General features: G+C 38.1%; 1 protein-coding gene across 5 annotated transcripts in view; it reads right to left on the bottom strand.

The window, feature by feature from the left end:
- Window positions 1-12,391, bottom strand: part of MCM9 (minichromosome maintenance 9 homologous recombination repair factor) — an 85,328-nt gene that overhangs the window by 54,745 nt on the left and 18,192 nt on the right. For 4 of the 5 annotated variants that reach the window (XR_011497900.1, XM_044757108.2, XM_070496796.1 and 1 more), the window contains exons 5-7: window positions 8,244-8,444; window positions 4,335-4,460; window positions 2,542-2,661 (exon numbers count right to left, since the gene is read on the bottom strand). Coding sequence is in view for 4 of the 5 variants with exons in the window: in XM_044757108.2 (XP_044613043.1) it covers window positions 2,542-2,661; window positions 4,335-4,460; window positions 8,244-8,444 (447 nt within the window). In the remaining variant the exon portion in view is untranslated. Of the gene's footprint in view, window positions 1-2,541; window positions 2,662-4,332; window positions 4,461-8,229; window positions 8,445-12,391 lie in introns of those variants that run through there. The other variant, XM_070496798.1, reaches the window with a different exon arrangement.

The following is a 12,391-nucleotide window of genomic DNA, read 5'->3' on the forward strand; positions in this document are numbered from 1 at the left end:
ATCAATTTATAAATGGACAGCCAATTTTCACATAAGTTTGAGATTTAAAAACTTACCTCATTTAAAATTTTTATGGTACTATAATTTTTAAAAAGTTAAAATTAAAATAGAAAGGTTTAGAGTTCAAACATCAGGAACTAAGAAACTGTAGCACCTCGGTTTTTTTCCCTGTTTATCCTCATTAACAGACACGATCTGGATTATAGCTAGAAGGTTTAAAATTTTTTTTCCCCCTTTTTGACCAAGTAAATAGCTGTGTCCTGAGAAGTAAACATGAACAAATTACTTAGGCCATGGAAGACACAAGCAGGTAAGCGAGGGAGTGAGGATATCACTGGAGCTGACAACAGATGCAGGAAGTCTGAGAGGCGTTCGCGCTTTTGTTCACTTAAAACCTTATGTAACCCTAGGCTTCCATGTGCTCTTACCCTCTGGTTTTAAGATTTGGGGTTTCTGGTTTTACCAGGAAAGTCTATAGCAGCAGTTTTCAAAAGTTTTTACTGTAATCCATAGTAAAAAATTTTACTTGAAAGAAGTTAAGTATGAGCCCGTAACACAAGTATGTGTTTACATTAACAATTTTCATGAAAATGCACCTTATAGTGCGGCTTTACTGTGTGTACTATATTCTGATATCTTTTATTGTATTTCATTTGAAAGTGCTGGTTTTGACTCACTGAATTGACGTTTATGACTCGAATGGGTTGTAATACACAGTTTGAAGAAAGGCTCTAGTCTGGCCTTTTGGGTAGATGAGAAGTAGCAGTAAGTTTTCTACAGTTATAAAACTTATATTCCCTTGATCTGTCTTTTCTCTCATATCTGGATTATTGTCTGGGCATTAAAAAAAGAGGAGAAAGTGCTAATAACAGTGAATCAGCAGCCATTCACTTTAAAACTGTCCCAGTACTCTGAAATTACTAGTAGCCCACAAGTTAGCTAGGACTCATTTCTTGGCATTCCATATAATTAATTTAGGAAACATTTCACATAATTACTTGGGAAACACCTTTATTTGTTGTTGATATCATTTTATACAGAACTCTAATAGTGGGTCATAAGAACTTTAAAGTGCACGTCAAGTGTTCTTTATAAGTTCTTGTCTGCTTCCCTTCCAGTATGCTAAAGCTGTCCACTCCTCTCAATCCACAAACCCCTTCTTGTCAGTGCTTGATGTATTGTTTAGTTATATTTCAAAACCTGCGAGCCCCTTAGAACGGGGCTTCTCATCATGTAGGACCATTAATGGAGCATTTGCTGCTTTCTGCTAAGTTTTCAGGTGTAAGCTTCTCATAAGAAATCTGAGCACAGGCCATGGACATTAGGTATCCCTAAGAAGTAGCAAATAGCATTTGTAGAATGTGTGAAACCAAGGGCCTATTACAGAAGAGTAAGGGAACTATTTCCCCAATAAAATGGTATAAAAATACAAAATGGCATCAAAACAGGTTTTTTAACTAATTTTTTCCTAAAATCACTTTTTAATCAAATCTTGACATTCTATCTGCAAAGGCTGTTTTATTAAGGAAGATTAGCCCTGAGCTAAGATCCGTGCCCATCTTCCTCTACTATTTTTATTTTTATATGTGGGACACCTACCACAGCATGGCTTGCCAAGCAGTGCCATGTCCACACCCAGAATTCGAACTGGTGAACCCTGGGCCGCAGAAGTGGAACGTGCAAACTTAACCACTCCACCACCGGGCTAGCCCCTGCAAAGGCTTTTACAGTTACTTATTGAAGAATCATTACAATGTATGAATGAAGCTCCACAATGATGAAAGTATGCTTTCCACATACTGAGACGAATTTTCAGTAGAGCTACTGTTGCCCACCAGATCTATGAGCATGGAAATGCCTTAAGCTCTACACCTTCTATCTACTTCTTTTTTTAAAGATTGGCACCTGAGCTAACAACTGTTGCCAATCTTTTTTTTTTTTCTGCTTTTATCTCCCCAAATCCCCCAGTACATAGTTGTATATCTTAGTTGCAGTCCTTCTAGTTGTGGCATGTGGGACGCTGCCTCAACGTGGCCTGACAAGTGTTGCCATGTCAGCGCCCAGGATCTGAACCGGCGAAACCCTGGGCGGCCCCAGTGGAGCGTGCAAACTTAACCACTCGGCCACAGGGCTGGCCCCTTCTATCTACTGTTGTAAAGTGAGATTTCCCCCTATTTAATTTCTTTCAGTGCTCTGTTTGCTGTGTCTTCATCAAATGCCAGATAATACATACTTTTTCTGGCATAAGTATGTATGATGTTGATCACTGGAGAATGGGAAAATTGAATAGTATTCAAAACTAAGATGCAAAAGATAATATGGGATAAGTTTTTGGAAAATAACTTTAACTGAAGGTGGAGCTTTTAAAATATTTTTGTAGAGCTACAAAAGTAATGCTACATATTCCCTTCAATTTTTGGCAGTAACTCAAAAATCAGCTTGAAATTTATCCTATTACAGGTACTGATTTTCATAAGGAAAAAAACATTGTGTTAGCTTCTGTAGTCATCTTTAATTAATTGTAATTGTCATGTAAAATACCTGCACTAGTAGATCCAATTCCTGTGGTGAGCACAGATCTCGGTGTAATCTTTGCTGCATATTTGAGGAATTGAGATTTCCCTGTGCCAGGATCCCCAACCAATAAAAGATGAGATTCACCTAGAAAAAAGTAAATAATGTAAAGTTTTACATTTCTATGAAAAGACTCATGAGTAAGTATAATTAATCAAAAAGAAAATGGTCCACTTGGAATGCCACCACAATTTATATTTTATATAATGCTTTTGTTTAAGGTCATTTGAGGAAGGCTTTAACTAGAATATCTTTAGAAAAGTTAACTGTCATCATAAATAACAATCTTTAATTGATTTCTGAATATGACACTTAAAATCTAAATTCTTTTAATAGATTTCTGTGCCATTTCCAGATGTTTGGGCCTATGTTTAACATTTTTAAAAATTCTGGCTTATAATATTACTGATTTTATTTAATCTATTTTTAAATACCAAACTGCTGTGATTAAATCTTTCCATACTAGCCATATAAATATTTTATTGTTTTTACTTAGGCACTTTTTTAAGTGTTCGAAACTTTGTAAGGGCTTTATAAATATCAAATCACTTATGACTCCAACAGTTAAGTGAAAACCTTTTCCTTTTATGAAAATTTTGGTAGTTTAATGAAATATCTATCCAAGTACTATTATTTTTCCTTTTTTTTTTAAAGATTTTATTTTTCCTTTTTCTCCCCAAAGCCCCCTGGTACATAGTTGTCTATTTTTTCAGTTGTGGGTCCTTCTAGCTGTGACATGTGGGATGCCGCCCCAGCATGGCTTGACCAGCGGCGCCGTGTCCACGCCCAGGACCCGAACCAGTGAAACCCTGGGCCACCAAAGCAGAGCAGGGGAACTTAACCACTCGGCCATGGGGCCAGCCCCTTACTCTTATTTTTCAAATGTAACATAAAGTATCTATTATCTCACTGATCAAATTTATTCAGTAATATTTGAGTATTTTCTAAATATATTAATAAACGCCCATTTAAGCTCAACATTTAGCAGCATGCCTTGCAAGCAGCAGGTGATCAAAACATACAATATACAAATACACATAAACTTTATTATATTTACTATTCTATACTCTACTCTATGGTTTTAGAGTCCCTACTAATAGCCTGATTTACAATAATGTCCCTTTAGTCTTTTGGTTTAGACTTTGGTTATTATAGGCCACATGAGGGCCACAATAAACATACTCTATGCCAGATTCAGGTCAGTTAAGTGTGTTAGCCACAAAAAAGCTTTCTGCCAGCTGGACATAATTACACACTTAGAGTGATCTTTGCTTGAACGCATGACCTTGAGCAGCACCTCAGGGCAGATGGCATATGTGCTACCTACCCGCAGAAGGGGAACCAGCAGGCAGATGACTGAGAGCGGCAGTCTGAGAGAAACACACTGACACTCACAGATGGAGAGACGCTGACTTGGACACACTAAAAAGCACTCTTTCTAATCTTTTCCTCTTGAAGAGAGACAGGGGACCCAATGAAAAATATAGACAGTAATAGAAACATAAAGATTTTATTTTGTGGCACCCTTATAGGCTGGTGCAAAAACACACACTCATTGAAAAACTTAGGACTTCTTTTTGGAAAGACAAATTCTAGAAAGTAGCTCCTGATGCTGGACTAAGTATTAGACAGCTTTCAGCTTTAAAAGATAACATTTGGAAAATAAAGCTCAACAAGAAATTTTTATTCAGGAAAGAAGAATTCTGGCTTCTCTCCTTGTATGTGTTAATATTTCTCAAAATTTTTAAATAGGTACTAACCTCTGACTCGTGTTCCTGTAGCATCGGTCCTTTGAATCCCACCAGCCAGCACCATGGCCACAGCAAGCTTTACTAGATACATCCCAAAAACTTGAGGGCACAAGCTGGCCAATATTTCATTCCTTCCTAGGAAAGGCAGAAAGGTCAGAAATTACCAATAATTTTCAAGAAATCCTAACTGAAATGTCCCTTCCTATCCTATCTTCCTAGAGACACACTCCCATCTAAAATGATCAAGAGGACTATTTCCAAATGACTAAAAGGAGTGAATACATTTGTTTTGCTCCTAAAAGTCCTTTTCTTATTAATGCGCTGGGATGAAACGTCTGCTTTTTATTCCTGGGTGCTACCTGCTTAAGTTTCTATAAGTTTATAATACTTTAGAAGGGACAGAAAGGAATCTCTTTTTCTACCTGAATAGGCCAACATTATCCCTCAAAAACAGTACCAGCTGCAATTTTTGTGCAGTAATTTCAGTAAAATTACTCCACTGCCTAAATAAAAGGAAGGTGCTCGATCTCAGAATAAGTCAGTAACCTTTAAATACAAGAGGTACTTGGAGCTCATGGAGCTTCTCCAGAGGTAGAAGAGAAGTAAAATAAACCCACCCTGCAAAGCCATTCAGCATTTGCTCTGAGCTGTTTGGTAAATTCTGTTTTATTAGAATAAGTTACTAGGATATCAGAGTATTAAGATCATTATAAACTACAACTCCAGCAGTCCAAACTGGAGGTCTTAGATCCTTCTGATCGTGTGCTTTAAATAAGAGAATATCCCTGTTTTAGATTCTGTTTTCAGAAATGTCAAAACACCAGATCTGAGAATCTGCCTATCCCATCCATGACTAAGGTAGGTGTTTCATTTGGTCACTGGCCTAATCAACCAAGAGAGGCTCTTGGAACCCAGGAGGTTCCAACAAGCCTTTCCTGAGTCTGTCTTAACTTATATGGAGTTCACTACTCTGATGGCACTCTGTATGTCTACATTCATGTTACCAGAAATTAGTATCCACATGCTGGTAATGAAGTTGTATGATTCAGGACGTTTATTTTTATCTCTGAGTTGGTATTCATGTTTCAGTGATAGCTCTTTCCAGGAGGAAGATAATTGTACAGGTACTACTTTAGCTGATGATTTTATTTCCAGAAGCTTTTCTGGTAAACCATCAAAGGCTTGAAAGGAAAGGGCCTTCCTCCACAATTCACAGCCCTATACACAAAGGCTACTTTTTGTAATGAATCAAAATTGACTCAGTGGCAACTAAGCCATGGTCATGTGACCTGGGATGGCAGAAATGGTGAAGAAAGCAAGCCTTTTAGTAAAAAGGGACCATAAAAAAGAATAAGTAAATCCTGAATGGAAGTTCACTAACTGCTGGAGGGAATCCCTCCCTTTCCTGAGGTAAAAAGCCAGAGAAAAAAGATGAAGAAAGTTCTGGGATCTAAGCAGCTAAGAAGACCTGCCAGCAGGTAGGTAAATTCTGATCAGAATCGAGAGATTACACATGAAAAGAAGGAAGGAATAGGCTCAACAAGCAAGTTTACCAGTAGGCCAACTGACCTGGGACATGTCCAAGCCAAAACTGTTAAAGAGCCGGCTTCCCTGAGTAAAGGTGGATTCAGTGACTAACGTGCTGACAGGAAGCATATCTCAGTGGTAAAAAGCACAGGCTCTGTCAGATGCCTGGATTCAAATCCCAGTGCTACTACTTACTAGCTGTCTGACTGGGGCCAGGTTTCTTAACCTCTCTGCCTCCATTTCCTTATCTGGAAAATGGACATAATAATGGTATTGCATGGAATTGTTGAGGATCAAGGAGTTAATCGTACAGCATATAGAACATACAATACCTGGTACATAGTAGGAGCTACTTAACTGTTAACTATTATATTACCCATATTACTTGTGCTTATTTCTGATCTTGGTTTCCTTACATTGTAGTCAATACAAAAGATACTATGAAGGCAGGTCTAAGGTACCAGAGAAAAGCAAAGGGAGAAGGGCCATTACCCTAAATTTGTTGTCTAATTTTGAGAAGCTCAATTCCTTGGATTGTGGCAAGAGAAGTTCCCATGGCTACTTCGGGGCAGAGACTGCATTAGACTGACTACTACCCCTACCCCTCCCTCCCAAATTTCTGGTTCTAGACCATGTTAAAAGTGTGGCTACGGCCTAGTCACCCACTCTTGTGGCATGGCCCTCAGTTACCCCAATGAAGAGAGCTTTTCAGATCTAAGATAACTGAGTCACTCCAGAGTGGGTTCAGAAGGCCCAACAGACCCCAAGCCCTATGTTTGGGTTTCTATCCAGCATCTAAGTGCCAGGGTCAAGGGATCCCTGAGGTCAATGTAGATCAGAATAAAACCTTTGGCTCCTCCTAGTCAATAACCACAGTATCAGATTTTAATGAAGCAGGTCAACCTCCAAGAGCAAAGCAGTGAAGTAATCTCTGTCTTTAGCAAAATGAAGACGCCCTGTTGGATCCAGTTCCCCACCTTCACCCACCTCACCCCATCCCCAACACACACACACACACACGCTTTGAAATGGTGAAGCGAGTGTGCTGATACTGGTACTTAAGAAACTAAGAAAGCAGAATCCCTTCACACTAAAACAAAAAATGTTGTCTCATTTTCTCCTTATCTTCCTACTTAGATTTCTCACAAGGGTATTATATTTATTTCTTCCTTTTATCCAGTAAATGAGCTGGGCAGCTATAGCCTTCTAATTAAAACGAGATGGACTCTTCAGTCACCAGCACAGAGCACTTCTGATGGTCTGGTTAGAGCACTGGATGATGACCGTCCTTCACTGTTACTAGATGGAGCTGAGCTGTGGCACTGCAATTAATAAGAAATGACCATGGTCCAAGGAAGAGTTGCAGATTTTGTAAGGACCTGATCATATGAAACAATTTTAAGTAAAAAAATTCATTTAAAAATACATATGATTTTCAAAGGGCTTGCTTAATAAAGTCACAGTGGAGAAACCTTTGGTTCTCTCTGTATAGATCAGATAAATGCATGATCAGGAACCACTACATATGTGCTACACACACAAGCAAAAACAAAATCAACCCACGAAATAAAAGCAAACTGCCTATATTTAGGCAAATGAAAGCCTTATTCTGTGAAATGGTATCTGTCCAGTTCTGCATGTAATTTAAGAATAATCACTATGTATTTGAGGTAAAGTTTATTAGAAATAGTCTATTACTGGCTTCGGTTTATTATTCTCAGAAGATGCCTCCAAGAAAGAATGAAAACAGACATTTGAAGATTTAATTGGTGTTTTATACGTTTGGGATTTTTAAATAAACAATAGTCTATGAACCCAAAGGCTGTAATGTTTTCATCTGTGTAATTACCTCTTAGGGTCACTGTCAAAAATTTCTGCTGCTATGACAAAGCTTATTTTTTGCATCTTTCTAACTCTCATCTCTTTCCTACTTATTCCATATTTTTAAATCTTCAGGTGATAACTGAAAATAGTGTGAAGCTGTCTTTATTATCTAAGGTACACCAGAAAAGGAAAACGGCTTTAATAGGATGAGATTTCATAATAGAATGAGTTTTGCTTATATAAGGAGGAACTGTATATTTGACTGGTAAAGAAGGTAGAAAACTCTGAAATTATTTTGGCAGTATTAAAGACGTTAAAATAATAGTTAGAAATGGAAAATCTCTTGGAATTCAGCCTAATTTCCTAGTAAGATCTCTAAATAGAAACGAGTGTGCCAGAAAAGGGCCTGAAAGGGAGACTGGCTAGAGGTCCTAATGCTACTACTCTTCTAACTCAATCATTGAGTTATGCAGCATGTAAGCTGCCCCCAATCCCAGATGTCATATTTAACTGTTATTGAACAAAATGCCATTAATAATTATCAGTTTTATACCTTTAATCACAAACCTGCAAAAGGATCAGTCTTATGGTATTCCCAAAAATCTTCAAATTCCTTTCGGACCTCCTCATCCATGATGATCCCTGCAGACTGCTCATTATTTACTTGGACATAATTAGCTTTCAGGACTATCTCCACTTCACAGCGCACATCTTGCTGGAAGGGCTTCCACCGTTGCATTACGACCCCATAAATAGTGAGGTCATCGCCTGGGAAAAAGCACCAAGTGAGTCCAGCAGTAGCATCCTGCCTCTAGGCACAGACTCGCATGACAAAGGACCAGAAGTGAGAAATAAACCACTCTCCCACCAGGGCTGAGTGGTGTATACTCATCCGGAAAGCAATTTGGGGGCAAAAGAACATCACATATTCCTGATTTTTTTTTTCTTTACAGGCACTTGTATCTGCACAGCTAAAAGCTAAAGTCAGCATTTTTATTTTTCTTAATCTGCCATATGATAATCACATCAAATTATTACTCTTCCTTGGGAAAACAGTTTACTTAATGGTTTATTCATTGTTATTATATTGGGTGAAATGCTTGTCCTCTCAGAATCTCTAACCGTATAGTTCTCATTTAAATAAGAGGTGGGGGGGCCAGCCCTGTAGCTGAGTGGTTAAGTTCGCGCGCTCTGCTTTGGCGGCCCAGGGTTTCACTGGTTTGGATCCTGGGCGCAGACATGGCACTGCTCATCAGGCCACGCTGAGGCGGCGTCCCACATGCCACAACTGCAAGGACCCGCAACTAAAAATACACAACTATGTGCTGGCGGGGATTTAGGGAGATAAAAGCAGGGAAAATAATAATAATAAATAAATAAATAAGAGGTGGGAATTGCAGCCAGAAGGTTAAACTATAATCAATTTGGTGTCAGGAAAGGAGAAAACCTTGTGCTAACACCGATACTAGTTTTAGTTTCTTACATATTAATTTTTACTTACATTTCTTAACATTTTACTCACTGCCTTTTTTTTTAATGAACAAAAGAATGAATAAACTAAGAAATCAATGAATACGTGTTCTACTTCAAAGCTTGTTCCATAACCTATGAAAGCACAAGACACAACTCTGCTTGTTCCTTCTTGGTTTGTTCCTTCCCACCCAAGGAAACTCTCCCATTCCTGGTGTGCAGAATATTAAACTTTTACAGATTTTCCTAAGAGGTCGAGGGTAGTTTATAGGCACATTCTCCAAACATTGCTATCTCTGCTTATTATTATATACAGTTTAATGCATCAATTAACAAGCATATATGGGTGCTTGGCATTCAATATTTTGGCACGGAAGAAAAGGGGGCCAAAAGAAAAAAGACATAATCCTAGTCCCCAAAGATTTCACTCTTGTTGAACATAGGATGTTGGACATACCCTAAACCCAATCCTGGTATTTATATTTTGCACAACAAATATTGTCTCTGAACTAAACATGCAAATCTTCATTTCCAAACCTGTGTCAAAATATATGATATTTGCTGATGCAAAATGCTTTTTACTCTCTAAATTTCCATGTGTAATGTGTAATCTGCAGAGCTTTTGATTTTCAAGAAGAGAGTTCTGTAAATGCTAAATGCATGGCACTGGTGGCAGCAATTCACAATAGAAAGCATATTTCTAGCACAAGGCGACTTCATCGTAAATGGTGACAAACACCTTAAATAAGTGCTTTACACATATTTTCAAGATCCTTCCTAAGCCATTGCTTGGATGGTTTTCAAACCCAATCAAGAATAATGAGCATTTACTATACTGTCTGCCTCTAGTTTTTTAGATAAAAAGGACTGGGGCAACTCTCTAAGAGCTCTTGGAACAGTCCTCTACCATGGCGATTTTAATGGGGAACTTAACTTTTAGATATAGCACCCACTAGTAAGAATCTGACTTTAATAAGCAGTGATAATTGGAAAATGTAGAGGACTAAAGAAGGGCCAAGAGCACTGACTCGTCAGATTTGGATTCAAATCCCACCTCCCCGACTCACTGGCTATGTGACCTTGGCCAAGTTACCGAACTGTACTGGGCCTATGTCTTGACCTACAAAATGGGAATAATTATACTTACATCGTAGGACTATAGTGAGAATTAAGTCAGATAACGTTTGTAAATTACTTAATACAGTACCTACAATTTAATAAGTGCTCAATAAATATTAAGCTGTATTATTATACTACACCTACATTTGTAGAGCAACTAATATCTTTATAAAGCTTTTAATATATACATGTTTTTATTTATTCAAATATTTATTGAATGGCAGATTCATGTGGTCATCAGAATAATCGTGAGGTATATGATAGTCCAAGGGAAAAGATAGTCATTTAAAGATTTCTGTAGTAAAAGTGATTAAAGACAACGTTATTTTCGGGAAGCTAAAATCCTTACTTTTATACAATCCAATCTCTTTGTGCTGCTCTATCTTCTGAAGCATATGTAAAGCTGCAGCCATTCCCAGTCGGACCCATCTCCGAGCTCCTGCTGCACTGACAGTTATCAGCACACAACCTCCAACTTTATTACTCTGCAATGTCAGACTGGGGTTCCTAACTCAACTGTAAATTCCTGAAGGGCAAGGATTATGCCATTTATGTCCTTTGATTCCCAAAGAGATTCCTAGCTATGGATAAATGAAAAAATAGCTCTTGACAGACTGCGTCCATCCATTCTTCATTACTAGTGACACGTAAAAGAAAAATAGCTTAAGATTTTTTTCAGTGCCGAAAAACTTCAGTTTAGATGAACTGCATGGAAACACCTTATTCTTTATCAAAGGATATTTTCATGTTCAGGCTAAGCTCATATAAGCACTGCTTTGCTGATCCAGGTATGATAGATTTTGGTAAAAATCCAGAGTCCTATATGAACAAGGTACTCTGACACAGCCTTGTCCTTTTGGCAGCAATCTATGATCAGAGCTGTTACTTCCTAGGGTACTGTTTAGACAACTATAAACTATTAGTATATTTGACATAAATTTCAAAATATGGGTTGGTGATTCTTGGGTGGATGAGGGGACTTCTTTGATAAAGAATTATTCTTGACTCTAGATACTGAACTCTTTTATTTCCAGAGTGTTTGCCTCATCTTTTTAATGAAATGTCAGCTCAGTAAATATTTTATAAATGAGACATTTGGAGAATTTTAGGGTTAAGAAAAGGGAAATGACAGAATTGGGAGAAATAAAGTACTTTTGATCTGCCCAGGAGGGGACAACTGGGATGTGGAATAGCAGAGTGGACATACCTGTTCCTGCCCGGTGGACACACTTGTGCTGTTTGTTTTATAGAGATTAAGGGTGTTTGAGTGAGAATGGGAAATATTTAAAGCAGGGAATGCTGACGTGACTGAAACGCAATTGTTGACAAATTCAGCTAAGGTTTAAAAATCACTTCCATTTTCTGACCCATCTTCAGTTTAACTAAAATGTTGAATAGCAAGTTGAAATTGTTAGGCAAATGGTAAAAGCAAGAGTTTTAAAGTTATTCAGAATAAGAAAAAGAAAGAGAATGGATAAGCTCTTATATCCTCCTCACAGACAAAGGTCTGGTCAAGGCTTGGGAATGTGTGTTGGGGGCAGAAGATGCTGTCTTTACGAAAACAAGTTTCCATTCGCCTTTTCTTGGGCTGGAAATAGTAGCCTAAGAGATGCTGATGAAAGCTTTGCAGCTCTGAGGATAACTGTGCTTTGGATTGAAAGTCTGTAAACCCAAAAGACTGTTAAGCTCTACACTATGAAAGCAGTATGCTTCTGTCTGACATCTTCACCCTGAGCTGACCAGTGCATGTAAATGTTACAGCCCTACCCTCTACCAACAGCTGAAGAAAGCACCCTTTATTCTCTCAGTCTCTCATTTTGCATTATATATGCCAACGTCACCAACACATCCATTTAAAAAACCTATCAAATTTTATTAAGAATCTCTCTTATCTTTAAATGTGGTTACTGCAGAAGAGAGAATAGTATTTAACCTCTTGGGCTACACTGCTGATTTACAAAATCTCCTAATATCTTAATTTTTCAAACAAAATATTTCCTTACTGTTTTCTCTGTAAAAACAATGATTTTAAAATTCAGTGGAGGGGCCAGCCCCGTGGCTGAGTGGTTAAGTTCCCGTGCTCGCTTCAGCAGCCCAGGCTTTCACCAGTTCGAATCCTGGGCATG

The sequence above is a fragment of the Equus asinus genome, chromosome 24, assembly GCF_041296235.1.
Source record: "Equus asinus isolate D_3611 breed Donkey chromosome 24, EquAss-T2T_v2, whole genome shotgun sequence".
In the NCBI taxonomy this organism is placed as follows: domain Eukaryota; kingdom Metazoa; phylum Chordata; class Mammalia; order Perissodactyla; family Equidae; genus Equus; species Equus asinus.